This window comes from Schistocerca americana, chromosome 1 (genome assembly GCF_021461395.2).
Source record: "Schistocerca americana isolate TAMUIC-IGC-003095 chromosome 1, iqSchAmer2.1, whole genome shotgun sequence".
Lineage (NCBI taxonomy): Eukaryota > Metazoa > Arthropoda > Insecta > Orthoptera > Acrididae > Schistocerca > Schistocerca americana.
This window is the reverse complement of record NC_060119.1, coordinates 209,482,162-209,506,341: the sequence shown is the minus strand read 5'-3', so window position 1 is coordinate 209,506,341 and position 24,180 is coordinate 209,482,162. Positions and strand designations below refer to the sequence as shown.

The 24,180-nt window shown below is 40.9% G+C and overlaps 2 protein-coding genes across 2 annotated transcripts in view; both read right to left on the bottom strand.

Annotated features, from left to right (window-relative positions):
- The window catches only part of LOC124595821, a 134,740-nt gene extending 126,575 nt beyond the window's left edge, over positions 1–8,165 (bottom strand). Inside the window, exons 1-2 of the mRNA XM_047134755.1 lie at positions 7,805–8,165; positions 620–850 (exon numbers count right to left, since the gene is read on the bottom strand). Of these exons, the coding sequence (XP_046990711.1) occupies positions 620–850; positions 7,805–8,126 (553 nt within the window). The 5' untranslated portion in view covers positions 8,127–8,165. The remainder of the gene's footprint in view (positions 1–619; positions 851–7,804) is intronic.
- The window catches only part of LOC124619561 (histone-lysine N-methyltransferase 2D-like), a 72,251-nt gene continuing 56,222 nt past the window's right edge, over positions 8,152–24,180 (bottom strand). The window contains exons 4-6 of the mRNA XM_047146086.1: positions 22,351–22,584; positions 8,240–8,930; positions 8,152–8,177 (exon numbers count right to left, since the gene is read on the bottom strand). Coding sequence (XP_047002042.1) covers positions 8,152–8,177; positions 8,240–8,930; positions 22,351–22,584 — 951 coding nt within the window. The remainder of the gene's footprint in view (positions 8,178–8,239; positions 8,931–22,350; positions 22,585–24,180) is intronic.

The following is a 24,180-nucleotide window of genomic DNA, read 5'->3' as shown; positions in this document are numbered from 1 at the left end:
TACAAGAGAGTCTTAGAAATCTGTGGAAAACCAGTAGACAACTCCGACATTGAGAAACGTCGATTTTCACGAACTTTTGCATCAACTGTCTGAACGAGTTCGTCAGTCACCAATGATGGTCTACCACTCCTCTCTTCATCATGAACGTTTTCTCGTCCACTTTTAAATAAACGTACCCATTCACAGACAACTCCTTCACTCATAACTCTTGGTCCGTACACGGCACCAAGCTCACGATGAATAGCTGATGCAGAATATCCTTTACTGTAAAAAACCTTATGACAGCACGCACTTCACATTTGGCGGGGTTTTCTATTGCAGCACACATTTCAAACTGCCACAAAAACTAAACTAGCGCAGGTACGACGTTCACTCGACCACGGCTTGATGCCGACTGACCTATTGAGTGCGTGAAAGCACAGATGGCGTCGCTACTCGCCCCACAACCCGCACTGTGACCAATCGGAGGTTACTTTCTGAACCGCCCTCGTATATTACCTTATACTCTCTCTCTCTCTCACTCTCTCTCTCTCTCTCCCTCCCTCACACACACACACACACACACACACACACACACACACACACACACACACATGTATGATTGACATGATATTCTAACCTGTAGTAAGACTGTCAGTCAATGGCATTGGCAGTGAACAATTGGAGGCACGGTCAAGGTCACTGCTGAAATCTGGAAAGTCACAGAACAGACTGCCAAATTCTGTTACTGGTGGATCAGATGAATTAGGTTCTGTTGCTGTCATATCTGTAACTCTCATTGCTTCGAGACCAGTAGAAGCACCAAATCTGTCAATTTCTTCCTCAAGCTCTTCTTTAACAACTCCAGTCTCTAAAATAACAAAGAATGCATTGTTAAATTACTTTTTCTAAAACTGCTGCTGTTATAGTTTATACAGAGTGAAGACTACACTGAATTTAAATAAGTCCTGCAATCTACAATTACTAAAGGTGGCAATATACGTAGATGCCTTTTTCATGCACACATTGATGTCCCAAGCCACCAGCACCATCTCACAAATAATTACAATTAACTGCAAAAATAAAAATGTCAGCTAATGTCAATGGCAAAATTGTTTGTTTATCAATTTATGTAACTTTTAGATGAATTGGGGTTAGTCTGTTGTGAATAATAAATGTGGACACTTTCCTAAAGTATTTCTACAGGTTGTTATCAACCAGATGGAAAATGTTTCTTATCATATTTGCGGAATGATAAAATGTGTGGGAGTACAAGTATCAAAGACTGTCAGTGTGTTTGGTGCACCGTGGATGACTATGCTTTATGATAAACCAGACACAAACTGTCCCGTGTGGAGTTGCTATAGTTCAATTCTTTTATCTTGGCAGTTCGCGCATGCCCGCCCAGACGCGGGAGATTGCTGCGGTGCCAGTTGTATGCACCAAGACAAGCAGCAACGTAGTATAGTTCGCAAACTTATGTTTAGGGTGGAGTGCGCAGTTTATGAAGTAAAGCCACCACGGCCGCATTAACCCTTTCGCCGCTACAGAGGCGTGCTCCCCACATTCCGCGATGTGCGCGATTTTGTCATCATTGCACTGCTCGCCTGTGCAGACACATGGTGTTTCGACTGCGTTGACACACTTTATCATTCGATTTCACAAAAACTATTTGGCCCAAAAATGTGATTTTACACATCTTCTTAAGTGATACCTGTGCTGTTGCCTTGGACTCTACATTTATACTCCGCAAGCCACACAACGGTGCGTGGCTGAGGGCACTTTACGTGCCACTGTCATAACCTCCCTTTCCTGCTCCAGTCGCGTATGGTTCGCGGGAAGAACGACTGCCGGAAAGCCTCTGTGCACGCTCGAATCTCTCTAATTTTACACTCGTGATCTCCTCGGGAGATATAAGTAGGGGGAAGCAATATATTCGATACCTCATCCGGAAACGCACCCTCTCAAAACCTGGACAGCAAGCTACACTGCAATACAGAGCGCCTCTCTTGCAGAGTCTGCCACTTGAGTTTGCTAAACATCTCCGTAATGCTATCACGCTTACCAAATAACTCTGTGACGAAACGTGCCGTTCTTCTTTGGATCTTCTCTATCTCCTCTGTCAACCCGACCTGGTACGGATCCCACACTGATGAGCAATACTCAAGTATAGGTCGAACGAGTGTTTTGTCAGCCACCTCCTTTATTGATGGACTACATTTTCCAAGGACTCTCCCAATGAATCTCAACCTGGCACCCGCCTTACCAACAATTAATTTTATATGATCATTCCACTTCAAACCGTTCCGTACGCATACTCCCAGATATTTTACAGAAGTAACTGCAACCAGTGTTTGTTCTGCTATCATATAATCATACAATAAAGGATCATTCTTTCTATGTATTCACAATACATTACATTTGTCTATGTTAAGTGTCAGTTGCCACTCCCTGTACCAAGTGCCTATCCGCTGCAGATCTTCCTGCATTTTGCTGCAATTTTCTAATGCTGCAACTTCTCTGTATACTACAGCATCATCCACGAAAAGCCGCATAGAACTTCCGACACTATCTACTAGGTCATTTATATATATTGTGAAAAGTAACGGTCCCATAACACTCCCCTGTGGCACGCCAGAGGTTACTTTAACGTCTGTAGACGTCTCTCCATTGAGAACAACATGCTGTGTTCTGTTTACTAAAAACTCTTCAATCCAGCCACACAGCTGGTCTGATATTCCGTAGGCTCTTACTTTGTTTATCAGGTGACAATGAGGAACTGTATCAAACGCCTTCCAGAAGTCAAGGAAAATGGCATTTACCTGGGAGCCTGTATCTAATATTTTCTGGTCTCATGAACAAATAAAGTGAGTTGGGTCTCACACAATCGCTGTTTCCCAAATCCATGTTGATTCCTACAGAGTAGATTCTGGGTTTCCAGAAATGACATGATACGCGAGCAAAAAACATGTTCTAAAATTCTACAACAGATCGTTGTCAGAGATATAGGCCTATAGTTCTGTGCATCTGCTCGATGACCCTTCTTGAAAACTGGAACTACCTGTGCTCTTTTCCAATCATTTGGAACCTTCCGTTCCTCTAGAGACTTGTGGTACATGGCTGTTAGAAGGGAGGCAAGTTCTTTTGCATACTCTGTGTAGAATCGAATTGGTATCCTGTCAGGTCCAATGGACTTTCCTCTGTTGAGTGATTTCAGTTGCTTTTCTATTCCTTGGACACTTATTTCGATGTCAGCCATTTTTTCGTTCGTGCGAGGATTTAGAGAAGAAACTGCAGTGTGGTCTTCCTCTGTGAAACAGCTTTGGAAGAAGGTGTTTAGTATTTCAGCTTTACGCGTGTCATCCTCAGTTTCAATGCAATTATCATCCCAGAGTGTCTGGATATGCTGTTTCGATCCACTTACTGATTTAACGGAAAACCAGAACTTCCTAGGATTTTCTGTCAAGTCGGTACATAGAATTTTACTTTCGAATTCACTGAACGCTTCATGCATAGCCCTCCTTACGCTAACTTTGACATTGTTTAGCTTCTGTTTGTCTGAGAGGTTTTGGCTGCGTTTAAATCCGCAGTGAAGCTCTCTTTGCTTTCGCAGTAGTTTCCTAACTTTGTTGTTGAACCACGGTGGGTTTTTCCCGTCCCTCACAGTTTTACTCGGCACGTACCTGTCTAAAACGCATTTTACAATTGCCTTTAACTTTTTCCATTGGTGGATTGGGTAATGTTCACTAAATATGGTGGACACTGGGGAAATAAAATACCTAAGGCGGACCAAAACTAGTAAAAAAAACAACTGCTGCCTTGCAGTTGGGAGTTAGGTCTCCAAAGGCTAAGGGAAGAAAACACTGATTAAAAATCACCCGTCCCCCAGTAGGGGTTGGACGCAGGGTTGACAGCCCGCTCTGTAAAAAACAATTGTTGCAAAACTTCTACAAAGTAAAGGTGGACAGATGAAGGACAAAGAGGATGGAATACAAGTAAATGAAGGAGGGAAAATAAGGAAGAAGAGAAATAGAAGGCGTAGATCCAATCTATATATTGGTACTTGGAATGTGAGATCCCTGTATCGACCAGGAGCACTGAACGTAATGCTGGATCAAATAATGAATCTGAAGCAAAGTATAATAGCACTACAAGAAATTAGATGGACAGGGAGTGGAGTTTTAGAAAAGAAAGAGGCGAATATATTCTATAGTGGCAGCGAAAGAAATCATGAGTTGGGGACAGGATTTGTTGTATACCATCAATTAAAGCATTTGGTAATAGGGTTTACACCCATTAGTCCAAGATAATCAACACTCAGGATAAAGGGGATATTCTCAAACTACTCCATAATTAATGCCCATGCACCAACAGAAGAATCCGAAGAAGAAGAGAAAGAAGTATTCTATGAATCTTTGGAAAGAGTATATGATGAGTGCCCAGTGCATGATGTTAAAATAATAGCCAGAGACCTAAATGCTCAGGTGCAATGCTCAGGTGGGGAAAGAACAGATTTATAGACTGATATTTGGCCTCCACAGCAAACACGCAACAAGTAATGAGAACGGAACAAGACTTACACTGTTCGCAGCATCTAGAAATATGGTAATAGGATCAACACTGTTCCCACTTAAAGAAATACATACGGGAACATGGAACTCACCGAATGGAAACACAGTAAACCAGATCGACCATGTGTTGATAGATTTGAAACACAAATCGAACCTATTGGACGTGAGGAGTCTCAGAGGCCCAAACATAGATACAGATCATTTTCTAGTATGGGCACGGGTGGGGGCAAGGATATCTAATGCAGCGAAAGGAGACCGACCCAGGGCACAGAAATATAATGTAACAACTTTAGAATCAGTGGAAGTTAGAGAACAGTGCCAGGAGAAGATAACTCAGATTCTGGAAAATGCTGGAGAATATAATAATATTGAAGATCAGTGGGAAGCGATAAAAAAGACGGTCGAGACATCGGCAAGAGAGATACTTGGAATTGGGACAAGACAAGTAAGACCATCATGATTTGATACTGAATGCGAAATAGTAACTGAAGAAAAGAACAAAGCATATAGAAGGACACTGTGATCACACTGTACGAGCAGAATAGTAGAAGAATACAAAGAAAAATGGAGGATTGAAAAGAGGACTCACCAAAGAAAAAAAGAGAGAATGGATGAAAGCAAGTGTCAAAAAAATGGAGCTCATGAGAAGCAAAAATGAAATAAGAAAAGTCTATAGAGAGATGAATGCAATACAGAAGCCTTTTGGTAGTAAAACAAGCTTAATAAAAGATGAGACAGGGAGTATACTAAGTGAAGAGAAGGGAATATGCGAAAGATGGTGCAGGTATTTTGATAGTCTTCTCAACCCTAGAATATCCAACAGACACGAAAGGGGAAGAGGACCCAGACAACAACACTACCCCACCAAATATAGAAGAAGTGAAAACTGCCATTAATAAATTGAAAAACAACAAGGTGGCAGGGACAGATGGTATTCCAGCAGAGCTGTTTAAGCAAGGAGGCAGAGAGCTGGAACAAAGCCTTCTGAAAATGGTCTCCAGAATACGGGAAGAGGAGAAAATGCCCCAACAATGGAACGAGGGTATCATATGTCCCGTATATAAGAAAGGAGATAAGATGGAGTGTGGCAATTACAGAGGGATCACACTACTTAATTTGGGATATAAAATATTCTCTAATATACTATTCGACAGAATACTCCCTATCATACAGAGGGAGACGGGGCCGTACCAATGTGGATTCCTTCCCGGGAAGTCAACTATAACACAGGGTTGGCACGCATCACCTTTTTATAGATTTCAAAGCAGCTTATGATAGCATAAATAGAGAGCAGTTGTATCAAGCTCTAGATGAACTGGGAATCACGAGAAAGTTGATAAGGTTGGTGGGAATGACAATGATCGAAACACAAGGTAGTGTAAGAATAGGAAGAATGATGCCCAATACATTGAATATTAAAAACGGAGTGCGACAAGGGGATGTATTGGCATGTCTTCTCTTTAATGCCGCCCTGGAGAAGGTGATGAGAAACACAAACATTCTGAATAGGGGAACGATCTTCTATAAATCAGTGCAGATATTGGCCTATGCAGATGATACATATATAATAGCAAGGACCCAAAAAGCAATGGAAGAGACATTTACAGCTCTTGAACAGGCTAGTAAGAACGTGGGGTTAATTATTAATGAACAAAAAGAAAATATATGGCAGCTGGAAAAGCACATAGAGAAAATATGCCAAACGCAATAACAATGGGCAATTATGTGCTTGAGAGAGTTGAACATTACAGGTACCTGGGCTTGATAGTTACGCATCTAAATAATACCTCCTATGAAATTAAGCATAGATTAATACTAGCCAATAGAGCCCATTATGCCCTAACAAGACTTCTGTCCTTGAGGCTCCTGACTCATACCACAAAATTAACTATGTATAAATCACTTATAGGACCAGTGCTTACATATGCCCCTGAAGCCTGAAAATTAACAACTAAAGATATTAAAACACTGGATGCATTTGAAAGAAAGGTACTTAGACAAATTATCGGCCCAATCTGTGAAAGAGGAAGATGGAAGAGGAGATACAACCATGAGTTGTATATCATATACAAAGACCAATCCATCAGAAGGATAGTGAAATTATCCAGACTGAGGTGGGCTAGACGTGTGACTCGCATGAATAATGCAGAAGTACCAAAAAGAATATTACAAGAAAAGCCAGGAGGGCAGAGAGAATGTGGTCGACCAAGAGCCAGATGGGAAGATGGAGTAATCGAAGATCTTAGGAAGATGGGCTATAAAAACTGGAAAGTATTGGCAAAGGACGAGAGAAATTGAAGGAAATTATAGAAGAGCTCATCATGAGCTGTAGAGCCAAGAAAGAAGAAGAAGAAGAAGAAGAAGAAGATACACAAATTGTGTGTAGTATTGGGTAAAATCAAGACAAAATACCAGAAGATGTGAAAATTCAAGATTTTGTCACAAAGAATTAAATGACTACTGAGGCAGAAGTGATGTCAGAACTCAATCACCAGCTAGAACACAGTGTTTCTGCAACTGCAGTCTAACACGATGTGCACACAGTGAACACCTGTTATGGGTAGCAATTAGCATAATGGATGCAAAAAACCATATAACATACACCACAAATAATTGGAAGAGAGGAATGTAATAGCCTTGTGAACAAATGTTCAGGTTCATATGCTGTGGAAACTCGCAAACCATTATGCCTGCTTCCTGCAGCTAAACATGGCTATGCAATGGTGTGTACTGCATGAAATTTCTCCATGTTCTACAGATCTTGCTGTTACTGTTCAAGGAGAATTTGCGGCCAATGCTTATGCAAACAATTTATGTGTTCCACTGAGTAGATAATGTTCCCAATATGGATACTGTCTTTAAAAAGAAAAAGGATTCTCTAATTTCATTCTTGTAAGTTCTATTCAGGTATACTAAGCCAAACAAGTAAATTAACTTCAGTACCTACTCTGGACACCCCATCTACCAGCCTTAAACCCTGCAAGCACATGAATTGAATTGCCTTTTGTGTTTTTTTGTATAATATCAGAGTGCGCAATCCAATTCTCCAATTGTTTGTTAGTCTGTAGCGTAGTAACTGGGGCATACTCTGAGTTAAGAACACCATAAAACAACATGCAATAACTGTTCAGTTTCTCCATGAAAATGTTATAACTAATTCTGACACACAAATGTGTAAAATGTACCTAACTATACAACTTATGAAAAAGATGAAGCAATTTTAGAATGAAAATTGAGACAACAAAAAAGCATACCTTGTTTCATTTCAGGAAGAAGATCTGACAAATCTTTTTCAGGTACGCATTCCAGATTAGCCTGCCGGCACAGAGCCTCTTGAAGTTCCTGCAGTTCTTCAAGGCCATCATCACTAATCTCACGATCCATGCCTTCTGTACTTGCTCCGAGTCCATCAAGCTGTAGCAGATCACCAAGTCTTTCAATCAGCTCAGAAGGCAAACTTGCAAGATCCACAGCAGCATCAGCATCTGCTTCCAAATCTGGTGGTGCAGTGGGTTCCATGGACTGCACTGTACTACTGCAGTCACGCCTGAACCGTGCCTCTGCCAATCGCCGCATGTGCCGTGTCCATGCCGTACGATGCTCATTTACGAGATGGCATAAAGCATGCTGTACACGGCGTGATTGTGTTGGATTGTCGACTATATCTCGCACGCTGGCAGCACCCATACTTAAGAGTTTTCGCATGACATTTCGTTTTAAAGTATCAACAGAGTCACTTTGGACACGAGGCTCTGTTGTTGTAGGAAGTGGTGGTGGAGACTGAAGGGAAGCTGAACGTGTACGAGGATGTGCAGGCATTGTTGAGCAAGATTCTGAAGAATGTCTTGTACGTTCCATCGGTGTAGTATTTTGAGCTTTTCGAATGGCAGAATCTTCCAAATTAGTAATTGTATTGTCAGTTGCCTCTGAATTCTCTGTATTTACAAACACTGACTGTGACATTTCTTTTTTGAGCTCACAGACATTTTTACTCATCTCTTTGTCTGTCCCTGTTTCACAATATCCAGACGGTTCTTTATCATGCAAAATGTCCTTTATTGGCTCTACATGATCCACAGGCTTCGACCCAACTTTATTATCCAGTGTGACAGAATTATTTGCTTGTTTCTGACATACATCTACAGCCACAGCATCCACATTCACATTCAAAACATTTGTTTGATCTTCTGGTTGCAATTCATTACTAGTATTGTCCTCCAAATTTGTGTGGGATTCACAATCTTCACCTGTTGTAGGGTCTATGCCTGGCTCAGGTTTACATATTGCACTCATATTTTCTTTCTTTTCCTCCTTACTGTCTGAAGAACCAACAGTTTTTCCAGTGTGTGATTCATCATCAGAAGAATCTTCTATTGCAACCTGTAAAAAGGCCAAAGAAACTTATGGCACTCAAAATACAACATCAATTGGCAGTAGCTCTTTTCCTTGGGGAAGCACTAATATAAACACAACAAAAAAGTCAATGTTTTGATTTTTCTAACATGTAATAATATTTACAATAACAAACAACTGCACTGACTGTATGTATAATTCAAGAGAAGTGTCAACCTACAATGCGAAGCAAGAACAGTTTTATTACTGGTAACTGTTTTGCACAAACATACACAAAGAGTGAGGTACCTAACTTATCACTAAAAATAATTATAACTTTTGACTTGACAATATTAGGGAAAGGACAGATTGCTACTCACTGTAAATTTGACACACTGTGTTGCACACAAGCACAATGTAAAGACTGTTACATATTTAGCTTTCGGCCAAATGATTCTTTAGAAAAGAAAACACACAGGCATTCACACAAACAAGCACATTCACGCACACATGACTGCCATCTCCAACAGCTTGAACCGGAATGTGAAACAGCAATCTGGATTTGGGCAGGGATGCAGGAGGGATAGCAGGAGACAGGTGGGAGGGGAGAGCAGAGCACTGTTTGGCTAAGTGTGCAGGGACTACATGGAGGCCAGACGAGACTGACAGGCACAGCTTGAGAAGGGAGGTGGGGGGGGGGGGGCTGGAAAATGAGAAAAACTAGGAAAGATGGGCGGATACATTGGCAGAAGGCAGAAAACAATGACAGTGAGGGAACATGGATATAGAGGAAATGATAGGACAGAGGGGGCAGAAACTGTTGAGTGGAGGGTGTGGGATAATAGGTTTCTTAAGGTTGAGGCTGGAACAATTTCGGAAGTGGAGAATGTGTTGTAAGGATACCTCCAATCTATACAATTCAGAAAAGTTGTGGTGAAGGGACGATCTAGATGGCCCAGGTGCATTTTTTGCCACAGGATGGTCTACCATGCACCTGGTCACAGTTTGGCAGTGGCCACTCATCGTGGTGGACAGTTGGATGGCAGCCGTGCCAATATAGAAAGCTGTGCAATGACTGCAGTAGAGCTGGTACATGACATGCCTGCTTTCACTGGTGGCCTGGCCTCTGATGAGGTTGGGCAGACCTGTGACAACTGGAACAGGAAGAGCTCGGTGAGTGGATTGGACAGGTCTTGCACTTTGGTCTCCCACTGGGATATGATCCCTGTGGCAAGGGGCTGGGATTGGGAACGGCATACAGACAGACTAGAATGTTGTGGAGGTTGGGTGGATGACCGAATGCCAAATTAGGAGGGATGGGAAGGATCTTGGGTAGGATATGCCTCATTTCAGGGCATGATGAAAGGTAATCAAAGACCTGGCAAAGGGTGTGGTTCAATTGTTCCAGTCCTTGGTGATACTGGGTGATGAAAGGGGCACTCTCTTGTAGTTAGTTTTTGGAAGTGATGGGAGGATTGGGGTATTGGGGAAATGACATGGGAGACCTGTTTCCAGACCGGGTCTAGGGGATAGTGCCTGTTTTTTAAGACCTTGCTGAGATCTTCAGCCTACGGGGAATTCCTGTCACTGCAGATCAGCCCGCCTCTGGTGGTCAGGATGTATGGGAGGGATTTTTTGGAGAGGACAGGATGCCAGCTGTCAAAATGCACGTACTGTTGGTGGTTGGTGGAATTGGACAGAGCTGTGGATAGAGTCATGAGAGAGGAGGAGGCCAATTTCCAGGAAAGTGGCACACTGGGTTGAGGACAAAGTGAAGCAGATAGTAGAGAAGGTGTTGAGGTTATGAAGGAATGAGGATAGAATGTCTTGGCCCAAAGTCCAGATCATGAAGATATCATTAATGAACAAGAGCCAGAGCAGGGGTTTGGAGTTTTGGGAGGCTAGGAAGGTTCCCTCTTGATGATCCATAAACAAGTTGGCATAAAAGGGTGCTATGCATGTGCCAATCACTGGGTCACAGGTTTGTTTGTATATCTTCCCTTCTAATGAGAAGCAGTTGTGAGTTAGAATTAAGTTAGTAAAAGGTATATGGGGTCTGGAGTGTGAACAACATTGGGAAAGGTAATGTTCAGTAGCAACAAGACCATGGTTACGAGGGATGCTGGTGCACGAGGAAGTGGTGTCAAAAGTGACAACTAGCAATACAAGGGGTAAAGGGATGGGGTTGAGGAGAGTCAGTGAAGGAACTGGTAGGTATCTTTGAGATGAGAGGCTAGATTTTGGGCAATTGGACGGAGGTGTTGGTCAATGAGGGCTGAAATTTTTTCGGTGGGGACACAATAACCAATCCTTCCAACCAAAGAAAACCTAGCTTATAACAACACTGTGACAAGACTCTTAGACCTCAAAATTAGGATATAGTAAAAGTTTTCTGTCCTCAGCTGAGGTAAGATAAGCACTTGAAAATGGTTTTGGCAGTGGAAATTGATTGTGGTGTTAGAAAATAATATTGCAAGTGGTGCTGTAATTTGTTTCCAATTAATTACTTCTATTGTGGCTACTCTGAGACATCACATTTAATATGCTGGAAAAATGTGTTACTAAATTTATAAAATAATTTTTCTGCCATAGTCACTTTTATTTACCAATATTTATTGGCATGATGCAATTTGGCAACATGCTGCCATCATCAGATGTGGCAACATGCTGCCATCATCAGACGCTTTATAGTTACTTTAACTTTTAATTATTGATTCTTCACAGTGTAATTAGGTCTATTTGCTAGTGTGCCAGTGAGATTATGTACCAAATCAGTCCATTTTTGCTGAATATGTGCTAGACTGGTGCACAAAGCATCCTGCAAGCTCTACTGATGTACAAAATAAACAGGACCAAAAAAATTTCCTTCCTCAAAAGTAATATCTATCAAAGTGGCAGTATAAACTGTTATGTCTCTCAGAAAAAAAAACACACCATAATCACTTTGTGAGGACAAGAAAAGCAATGACACTTCTTTTTGGGCAGGGAAGAGGACGGGAAGTGAGAAGAAAATGGAGATATATGTATTTTAAAAAAATCAAAGACAAGAAAGCACAATTTAAACAAACTACAAGGAGGTATGATATTTCCATTCTGAACTGCATAAACATTACAATTAACAAAGCAATAAGGCATGTGTGTCTTATATTTTTGTAATCAGATATGGTCTGAATTTGCAAACAAGAAAAGTGCCTATTCTTAAGGTAGTGTAGAAAAAGAAAACAATTTAAAAATGGGGTTTGCTAAGTCCAAATGGAACAACGAATGAGCCTGAAATTACAAATGAACCTGACCAGATTGTATCAAACTATCAATATGGAGAACATTTCAAGTGATGTCCAGTATTCACTATTGAACTGACAGATGTCATAGACTCATTAGATGTAGAACAGAAACAGATACAAGGCTACACAGAAATAGATTCCACAAGCGTAGGATCTGAGAATGTAGGTGTCTCGAAGAATAGGGAGTTGTACTAGATTAAATTAAGCAACACTTTCAGCGCCTTCGAAAATGAAGATGATACAAGCATAAACAACGGGGGCAGTTATTTAGCAAATGGTAACTAGCCCAAGAGCAAAATATGTTTCAGGTAAGAAGGACGCACAAGAAAATGAAAAATAATTTCAAATGGGACATGGTGGCTATTACTGAGAAAGTGAGAGTTACAATTAATATTAACAGAACATGGTGAATTGAACAAAATTATTCAGAAAATCTTCAAAAAAGATGCTAGAGAATAATGGTTGAAAACAATAAGAGTATGAAGGAAACTTATGTTAGGTGGATATAACATTTTACCAGTTAAGAAGGCAGACAGCACAGCAACAAACAACACAGAGAAAATAGTACAAGCATTCCCAGATTTTTTTACATGTTTGTCGAAGTCAAGAGATAAATCAGAAACACAGATAGTTACTAATAAAAATAATGAAATTCTGAAAGTAATGCCAGGTGAGGTCTCTTGAGCCATTTGTAGCATGAAGAAAGGAAAGGTGTCTGACAATGACGTGTTTCATTAAAACTGGTTACCACTTGGGGAAAATAAATATGTAACTTTCAAAGTAGCTTGTTCCCTAAAACTGGAACTATGCTGCAACATTTGTACTTCTTAAGAAAGAAGACAAACAAGACATTGAAAAACTATACAACTATCAAAGAATTCTCATTATGATGTACAAACATTTGCAACTATCACCAACCATATACAAAAATCACTGGATTTCAATCAAGCAAGTGACCAAGCTGGATCTACAAATAAATACAGCACAATGAATCATTTGCAAGTTTTAATTAAATATCATTTTATTTGTAGATGGTATTTTCTTAGCAACTACAGTAAATATTTCAGAATAAAATTCAGCTGTCAACTGCACAATTATTTTTACTTCGCTCTTATGGTTTCAACAGATTAATCTGTCATCTTCAGAAGCCTAAAAAACATGGGATATTATAAATCATTAGAACTTGGCCAGACAGTTTACGAAGTATAAGAAGTGTATGTATGGCCAAGTACTAATGATTTATAATATCCCAAATTTTATAGGCTTCTGAAGATGAAAGATTAATCTGTTGAAACCAGAAAAGTGAAATATAAATAATTGGGCAAGAGGTGACTGAGTTTTATTTTGAAATGTTATAAGGAAATTATAGAGGAAACAATGGGTATGAATTACCATTTTGCCTGGAATTAAAAGATTTTAAAAAGGCTTGAGATCCATGTTTCAACAAAATCCACACAATTGATATTTTGTAAGTAATGCCAGATGATGTGCTTGTTTAATGCCATTAACACTTTGAAGACTGGCCACTTCAAAGGATGTCGGGCCTAGAAACTCAGCCATTTATGCCATTATTTAAAGTGTTACTGGCACATATGTGATTGATATATCTTCAAGAGTAATATATAATTTAAAAAACCAAGCTTCAAAATGTATTTTCCATATTTACTTAGTGCTTTTATAACTAACAAATTTTAAAATAATGAGGACAAACAATATAATTATGTGTTTAAAAAAAGTTGCAATGTGAGTTACTGAACAACTTCTTTCTCTCGAGCTTCCAAAATTTCTTGCCTGCTCAACAAACTTGACAGATTCATAACAGAATTACGGAAAACTGAGAAACCTAACAAGTACAGGCACAAAATTATGTCAATGTGATTACATATTGGCTCAGAGATTTGCAAAGGTAGCTGTTATGTTTGCTAATGTTTCTTTTGGAATAATTCTACAAATTGACAACAGAAGGCATCTTTGTCAGGGACAGGTAGAAAGATATACGACCATTGTTCTCTTATGAATGATGAACAGTTTTTTTGTGCGATAGGTGGCATGCGCATCAAGGAAAGTGTGGCCTGAGCTGCACTCGGACACAGTTCTTTGAACACAACGTTGTGGCCGGAGCTACTCTCGGGTTTTGTCACCAAAGTGTTACGGGTATGAAAAAAGGAAAGTGGTCTGAAGATGGAGCGGCGACCCTCAATGCCAATAAATTAACATATTGCACAAAAACCCGAAAGACCCATTATGGTTTGATTACACTATTCAAGATAAATCATCACACAAAGTAATATAAAGGAAATAACCACATAAAAATAGCTGTAGAAAAAGCAGATACTTGGCTGAGATGTATGGGAAGAATCTTAAGAAGTGCAATTCATCCACAAAAACAGTTATCTACAAAATGTCTTGTCAAGTGATTTTAAGCACTTCTTATCAGTCTGGGAACCTTGCTAAGTAGGATTAATTCAAAAGAGAGAGAAGATGCAAAGAGCAGCTGCATATTTTGTCATGGACGTGTCTAATAAGTGCAAGAAGGTTACAGAAATGCTCATTGACCTACAGTGGCAGGGCTACATGAGAAGTTAACTGATAAATTTCAAGATCATAAATTTCAAAAACACAGTCAATACATTAAATCCTACAGCAAACATCCCACGAAATAGCCACAATAAGAAAATTGGAGAAATTAAGAGCTCATACGGAGGCTTAGTGAAGATACTTCCCAAGTATCATTCATAACTGGAACAGGAAATGGGGAAATAGATAATCATACCAGAAGTACCTTCCACCACACATTGTCATGTGGCATGCAGTGTATAGGCATAGATGTAATGGTAGAACCGCCCTTGACGAACAAAGCACTGATTCACCCTACATTAGTGTATAGAAGAATGTCGGTGCTACAGCTTCTATTACACTTCATCATAATAGCGGAAAATTAAGTTTGAAAAAGGAGTACAAAAAGGTAGCACCAGAACAATTCTTAGCAAAGCAAGTAGTAGTGTCCATATTCCTAAACTGAGAAAGTGAAGACGGAACAAATGTAAATAAAACATTCCTGAATGAATCTAAACTTTTGACACCTCTGAAAAGGAAGACATATGTTGAAAATTACTATGAAACCAAACAATGGAAAATCCAGGATGCAATGTAACTCTCTGGAAGCCAGCAAACATCTTCCTTCAGCTGGGAGCCATTCATTCATCTGTCTTCATGTCCTGCCGACCTCCATTTAATTATCATCAATCTCATGAGTATGTCTCCCACTACTGTCTGCTGCCTGATCTGTTGGTTTGTTTTTGTATCTTTCATAATAATTTTATGAAAAGTAAAGTTGCTACTCACCATACAGCGAAGATGCTGAGTCGCAGATAGGCACAACAAAAAGATTGTCACAAATAAAGCTTGCGGCCAGTAAGGACTTCTTCAAAAACTGACAACAGACACACACAAAAATACTCATGCAAACGTAATTCACACACACACGACTGCACTTTCAGCAAACTGAAACCACACTGCGATCAGCACCAATACATGATGGGAGTAGCGGCTGGGTAGGGGTAACAAGGAGGCTGGGGTGGGGAGTAGGAGGGATAGTAGGGTAGGGATGGTGGACAGTGAAGTGCTGCAGATTAGACAGTGGGCAGGGGAGAGGGGGGTTAGCGGAAAAGGAGAGAAGTTAGAAGATTGGGTGAGATGGGTATTGAGGGCTGTATAGTGCTGAAAAGGGAACAGGGAAGGGGCTGGGTTGGTGAGGACAGTGACTAATGAAAGTTGAGGCCAGGAGGGTTACGGGATTGTAGGATGTCTTGCAGAGAAAGTTCTCGTGGTCATCACATCTACAGTGATGAGCGGTCCCTCTCAAATTATACAGAGTGTCTCACTGAAGCCTTCACAGACCGTAATTATCCTCCCAACCTTGTACAAAAACAAATCTCCCATACCTTACCTTACCTTTCCAGTCTCCCACCACCTCCCAGTGTCCCACTGTCCATCCACAGAGGAGCATTCCCCTCATAACTCAGTACTAGCCAGGACTGGAACAACAGAATTACATTCTCCGTTATGGTTTCGACTACCTCTCGTCATGCCCTGAAATGAGGAATGTCCTGCCCACTGTCCTTCCTACCACCACTCCCACAGTGGTATTCCACCGTCCATCGAACCTACACAACATACTCGTCCATCCGTACACAACCCCTGATCCCAACCCCTTACCTCATAGCTCGTACCACTGTAACAGACCTAGATGCAAGACCTGTACCATAAATCCTCCCACCACCACCTACTCCAGTCCGGTCACAAGCGTCATCAATCCCATTAAAGGCTGGGCTACCTGTGAAATCAGTCAAGTGATCTACAAGCTAAGTTGCAACCAGTGTACTGCATTCTATGTGGGCACAACAACCAACAAGCTGCCTATCCGCATGAATGGCCACTGACAAACTGTGGCCGAGAAACAAGTGGACCACCTTGTTGCTGAGAATGCTGCCAAACATGACAACCTTCATTTCAATGACTGCTTCACAGACTGTGCCATATGGATCCTTCCCACCAACACAAGCTTTTCTGAAATGTGCAGGAGGGAACTTTCCCTGCAAGACATCCTACAATCCCGTAACCCTCCTGGCCTCAATTTTCATTAGTCACTGTCCTCATGAACCCAACCCCTTCCCTGTTCCCTTTTCAGCATGATACAGCCCTCAATACCCATCGCACCCAATCTTCTAACTTCTCTCCTTTTCTGCTAACCCCCCTCTCCCCTGCCCACCGTCTAATCTGCAGCACTTCACTGTCCACTATCCCTACCCTACTATCCCTCCTCCTCCCCACTCCAGCCTCCTCCTTACCCCCGCCCAGTCGCTACTCCCATCATGCATTGGTGCTCCTCACAGTGTGGTTTCAGTTTGCTGAAAGTGCAGTTGTGTGTGTGTGTGTGTGTGTGTGTGTGAACTGCGTTTGCTTGAGTGTTTCTGTGTGTGTCTGTCGTCAATTTCTGAAGTAGTCCTTACTGGCCAGAAGATTTATTTATTACAGTCTTTTTGTTGTGCCTACTTGCGACTCAGCATCTTTGCTATATGGTGAGTAGCAACTTCCCTTTTCATAAAATTACACTACTGGCCATTAAAATTGCTACACCACGAAGATGACGTGCTACAGACACGAAATTTAACCGACAGGGAGAAGATGCTGTAATATGCAAATGATTAGCTTTTCAGAACATTCACACAAGGGTGGCACCAGTGGCGACACCTACAACGTGCTGACATGAGGAAAGTTTCCAACCGATTTCTCATACACAAACAGCAGTTGACCAGCGTTGCCTGGTGAAACGTTGTTGTGATGCCTCGTGTAAGGAGGAGAAATACACACCATCACGTTTCCGACTTTGATAAAGGTAGGATTGTAGCCTATCGCGATTGCAGTTTATCGTATCGTGACATTGCTGCTCACGTTGGTCGAGATCTAATGACTGGTAGCAGAATATGGAATCGGTGGGTTCAGGTGGGTAATACGGAACGCCATACTGGACAACAACGGCCTCGTATCACTAGCTGTCGAGATGACAGGCATCTTATGTGCATGGATGTAACTGATCGTGCAGCCACGTCCCGATCCCTGAGTCAACAGATGGGGACGTTTGCCAGACAACAACCATCCGAGCGAACAGTTCGACGACGTATGCAGCAGCATGGACTATCAGCTCAGAGACCATGGCTGCGGTTACCCTTGACACTGCATCACAGACAGGAGCGCCTGCGATGGTGTACTCAACGACAAACGTGGGTGCACGATTGGCAAAACGTCATTTTTTCGGATGAATCCATGTTCTGTTTACAGCATCATGATGGTCGCATCCGTGTTTGGCAACATCGCAGTGAACACACATTGGAAGTGTGTATTCGTCATCGCCATACTGGCGTATCACCTGGCATGGTGGTATGGGGTGCCATTGGTTACACATCTCGGTCACCTCTTGTTTGCATTGACAGCACTTTGAACAGTGGACATTACATTGCAGATGTGTTACGAACCGTGGCTCTACCCTTCATTTGATCCCTGCGAAACCCTACATTTCAGCAGGATAATGCACGACCGCATGTTGCAGGTCCTGTACGGGCCTTTCTGGATACAGAAAATGTTCGACTGCTGCCCTGGTCTGCACATTCTCCAGATCTCTCACCAATTGAAAACATCTGGTCAAAGGTGGCCGAGCAACTGGCTTGTCACAATACGCCAGTCACTACTCTTGATGAACTGTGGCATCGTGTTGAAGCTGCATGGGCAGCTGTACCTGTACATGTCATCCAAGCTCTGTTTTGATTCAATGCCCAGGCGTATCAAAGCCGTTATTACGGCCAGAGGTGGTTGTTCTGGGTATTGATTTTTCAGGATCTATGCACCCAAATTGCATGAAAATGTAATCATGTCAGTTCTAGTATAATATATTTGTCCAATGAATACCCGTTTATCATCTGCATTTCTTCTTGGTGTAGCAATCTTAATGGCCGGTAATGTACTATGAAAGATACAAAAACAAACCAACAGATCAGGCAGCAGACAGTAGTGGGAGACATACTCATGAGATTGACGAAAATTAAATGGAGGTCGGCAGAACATGAAGACAGAGTAATGAATGGCTCCCAGCTGAAGGAAGATGTTTGCTGGCTTACAATGAGATACAAAAATATTATGAGTTTGATGCAATGGGAGATGGGCAAACGACATAACATGCAAAACAACATGAGTATGACTGAAGATCATAATGCAGGGAGAAGTATAGATGTGCCGAATGTCTGGAAAAGGATAATGATAATGATGATAATGATGGAATACTCAGAGACACAAGCTACAAACAGAAAAATATACCATGTTGCTATTATAATTTGCTTTTATGTCCTCATTGGACCACTTTAGTCAATCATTTCTTGATCCTCTTCTTCAGTAAGCACATATTTCGTTCTTTCTTAACTGCCCAGTACCCTTTCATTCGTTCTGATCTTTCCTGCCTTTCCTCATCTGTAAATACTCCTTTCATTGTGTGTCGTTTGTCTAATTTGGGTTTAAATCTTATTTTCCTGTCTTTCAGTTTCTTGAGATTTTCTGTCTTGTTTTGCAGATCATCCAAGGTCATATCTAGTTCTTCTCTATGTAATTTCCTTGATCCATCCTACTTGTTGCTTCAGATTCCACAGTTTCTGCATAATTTTTCTTGCTAATCTGATTCCTGTGATGGGCTCCAGTTCCCTGTACACTTCTTCACTCAACACTATCTGCCATTGTCCTTCCTTCTGGTATTGTTTATTTATGCATGTTCTAGCTATTCTTCTCTCTACTTTTAATGTTTTGTCGACTCTGTTTCTCTGAGTGACTTTGAAAACAGTCTCGCTTGTGCATGTTACCTCTGGCTGAACCACCGTATTGTAGTGTTTTAATTTTGTTTGAACTGATAGACATTTCTTATTGTATTTAGACCATGTTCGTTTTTGAGCTTTTATCGTTTTATTGGTTCTTTCTTACCAAGCAGGTTTTTGATCCAAGTTGTGTGTTATAATCTCACCAAAATATTTAGATTGCTTCATTATTTTAATTTTTCTGTTGTCCACTGTTACGTGGTCTACTACTAGCGGGTCTGTTACCATCATCTCGGTCTTTTTGAAAGATATCTGGAGTCCTACTTTTTGCACTACATTTTGCAGGCTCATTACTTGATTTCTAGCTTCTTGTACATTATTAGATAGTAATGCCAAGTCATCTGTGAATCCTAAACAATTTAGGTTTATATCATATATGTTTCTATCATATTTCTTGGTTCCAATTGTTATGTTTTTAGGATTCTCTTTGTACCATTCTCTCATCAAGTATTCAAGAGCACAGTTGAAGAGCAGTGGTGATAGACCATCACCTCGTCTTACTCTTTTTTTAATTGTAAATGGCTCACATAGTTCTCCTCAATATTTTACTTTGGACTTGGTGTTTGTAAGGGTTAATTTTATCGTTTTTATTAATTTGGGATGATGTCCAAAATTTTTTAATATGTCCAGCATAGAAGATCTATGGATGCAATAATAAGCTTTTTTGAAGTCTACAAAAGTTGTGACTAGTTGCTGCTGTCTCCTTTTGTAGGCATCCATTATTAATTTTATGTGATGATCTGTTCTGGACAGCTTATCCAGGGTCTAAATCCTCCTTGATATTCTCCTAGCTCCTTTTCAAGTTGATCTTTACAGCAATTGTAGAGAATGTTTTTTGAGTCATGTTTCTTTGTTTTGTGAGTTCCAAGTAACATTCTTCTGTTTTTGACTCTGATACCTTAACTAGACGTGGTGTCTATCTTCCACAGTTTTATCACATTTGTCATTCCACCACTGGTGTTTTTCCCTAGGATTTATTGGGGCTACTTGTTCAGCTATTTGTTTCAATTGAGGAATAATTTCATCCAGATCATCTGTTATTTTTATATTCCTAGTTTGTTCTTCATATTCCTTGTTATTTATCAATTTATGAGGGTCACGGGTTCTATTTCTTTTTGGGTGGGATTTTTTCTTTCTCAGTGGGGTGAGCTTAATTTTTATTTTTATCAAGTAATGATCTGCTCTAGTGTCAGTTCCTCTCAGGACTTTCACATTGTAGATTTTCTTGTGGTAGTTCTTATCCATGCAGACATGATCCAACTGCCATTCTCCTTTTGTCCAGTCTGGGTGTTTCCAGGTTTTAAGTTTATTTGGGCTTCTCATGATTTTGAGATCATGTCATGGTTTCTACAGAATTCCACCAGTCTCATGCCATTCTGGTTCGTTCTTTGTTGTGCTAGCCATTTGCCTATTACATCTCTGTACTTCTTTTCCCTTCCTAATTGGGCATTAAAGTCCCCAATTATAATTTTGGTGCGATTTTTGTTGGTGTTTATTGCTGTCTGATCCAAAAGCTCCCAAAATCCATCCACATCTTCTCTGTGGTCTTTTCTATTGTTTTTGTCATTAGTTGGGACATCTTGTGTATGTTCTATTTACTGCTTTTATAGTTAATGTTGAGAGCCCAGGAGATTGTGCTTTGAATTCTATTATGGAATCTATCACTTTGAGGTTAACCACGAATCCTGTTCCAAATTGCAGGCATTGCTTCATTGCTCTTTCCATTGGTATTCCCTTCTAAATTCTATATCCTTGTGATTCCATTGGTTCTTGATCCGTGTTTCTCATTTTTTAAAGTTCGGTTATCAGAATCCCCTGCCGATCCATTCTGTCTGTCAAAATTTTGAGTTTACCTGGTTGAACTGGTTGAATGAGAGAATTTATATTGTGTGTCGCTATGTTACTTATCTGTCCTGTCTTGAGTCTAAGATTCCGTCTGCTGTCAGTCTTGGGTAATTTCAGATGCTCGGGCTCATCTAAATTATCTTTTAAATGACTGCCCACCATATCCGAATGCAGTCTTTCCTGGCTGTTGCCAAGCGGTGGAGTTTTCCTTAAAAGATTTCCGTCCAAGGTTGACTGTCAAAAGGGGTTAAACCTTTTGTGGAGCAAGCTCGGAGTTACAGCTACGGTTGTGAACCGTAGAGGGGCCCAGTTGTTTGCGGTTGAAAGATACACATTTCCTCTACACCCTATTAATGCTATGGTTTTCCGCCAATACTCAGGTGGCTGACTGCAGTGGTTTCCCACTGGGCGATGGGATTGCCACAACCCTACGCCATAAATATACCATGTATTGTAATGTTTTTGACAATGATTCAAAGAACAATTCTTAACACTAAAATGACAAATAGGATGCCACTGAATCCAAAGAAATTCTAATAATGAAGTGTCAAATGGTGCAACTGTAACACGAACTAGGTGCACTAGTTAAAACAATTCTTGAGTGCAAATTGAAGTTTTGCAACAGCAAATGACACCAGCAAAGATTCAAATGAGGTAAATTTAGCGAAAAAACACAGTGAATCTCTCTCTCTCTCTCTCTCTCTCTCTCTCTCTCTTCTCTCTCTCTCTCTCTCTCTCTCTCTCCCCCTCCCTCCCTGTGTGTGTGTGTGTGTGTGTGTGTGTGTGTGTGTGTGTGTGTGTGTGTTGAGAGACAGAGAAAGAAAGAGAAAGATCAGCTAAGAAATTGTCTGTTAAAGGCCACCCAACATACATGGTATTTCATTTATAAGACTCATTTTAGCCAGTGATGTGGGAAATACAAACCATCTCAGGTGGAGGGGCATTAACAAACACCACATCGTCTTCTTCTACCGTAGCAGGAGTCTTCTGCGAGGACAATGCAATACGACGCCAGTCTGCAGGGGATAGCCGGATCTCTGGCTCTGGTGGTGCTGCTGGAAGCATGGGTCCAATGCCTTCACTGTGGCCCCCCTCTTGTGTCACTACCTTGGCAATGCCTGCTGCGCTAGCTGCTTCATCAAGCAGTGTCTCTAGCACCTATGTGGCAGAATTGAAGCCAATTATTTGGAGATCACAATTACATTATGTGTAAGGATTTACAACTTCAATTACTGCATTAACATATTCTCAAAAAACTAATAAATGCTAACATGAGCAATTTAAATTTCTTTATTGACATGATGTCATTGTCTTTCTTAGCAAGCTGAACTACAATAAAGATCTCCGGTCGAGTGAGTTCGTCAAAATTATGTGGCTTTTCTGTGAGTGTCACTCACATATTCTTCTGGTACAGTAACAAGATAGTCTCTCAGTTGGTTTATGTAGGTGCTGCAGCTACAAATTAAGTTCTACTCGGGATCCAATACTGGCTACTAAACACTGCGAGTACTCCCCGCCAAGAGCCAACCGAAAGGCATGCGAGGTGCAGCCTGACTCTCTGTGCCAGAAGTTGAATGCAGTTCCATTCCCACCTGCCCTTGGGCAAGGGGAAGTGTTGGCTCACACCTGGCAACAGCTGTATACGGGTAATGAAAACACTGCCATGACATTTTGCAATTTTGATGAACTCACTCACCTGGAAATTTAAATGCCTTTTATTAGTTCTTTATTGAAGAACTTGTATTCTCCTTCAAAGCAGACAAACACACTTTGTTACATTACCTAGTACTGTGGCCTCACTGAAGCTAAATTTTTGAATTGGGTGGAGCAGGGGAGAGAATAAGGAAACAAGAGGCAAGGGAAAGATACAGGTCAAGTGCACATAGGGACCAAATGTTAGGAGAGGGAGGACAAGTAAAGGAAGAGCATACTAATACTGAACCGTGAGGCTCCTGCTGGTGAACATGTGGCCTTTAGTCAGGGGTTTAGAATCAGAACAACGTACCAACAAAATTGTTTTGAGATGAAGGCAAAAGAAATTTTGCAACACTAGAAATGCTATTACTACACCACCAAATTCATATTGATGATAAATGTGATATCTCATAGTTCTTAGTGTGTGTTTACATTCATTCAATAATTCCCAGTTTTAACGTTAAGACAGTGGTGAAGCACATAAGTCAAAATGGCAAATTTTGTCGATACATCATTATGACTCTAAACCCTCGTAGTGTGTTGCACACTATCATATATGAGGCTGGGGTTGGAGTGAATGACACAATAGAACAGAACATGAGATCACTGAGAGAATAGTGTGGATGAGGACTGACATACAATATGTGATCAAATGTATCCGGGCACCCCCAAAAACATACATTTTTCATATTAGGTGCATTGTGCTGCCACCTACCACCAAATACTCCATCTCAGCTACCTCAGTAATCATTAGACACTGTGAGAGAGCAGAATGGGGTGCTCCGCAGAATTCACGGACTTTAAACATGGTAAGGTGATAGGGTGTCACCTCTGTCATACGTCTGTACACAAGACTTCCACACTCTTAAACCTTCCCTAGGTCCACTGTTTACGATAGTGAAATGGAAATGCGAAGGGACACGTACAGCACAAAAGCATACAGGCTGACCTCGTCTCCTGACTGAGAGAGACCACCGGCAGTTGAAGATGGTCGTAATATGTAATAGGCAGACATATATCCAGACCTTCATGCAGGAATTCCAAACTGAATCAGGATCC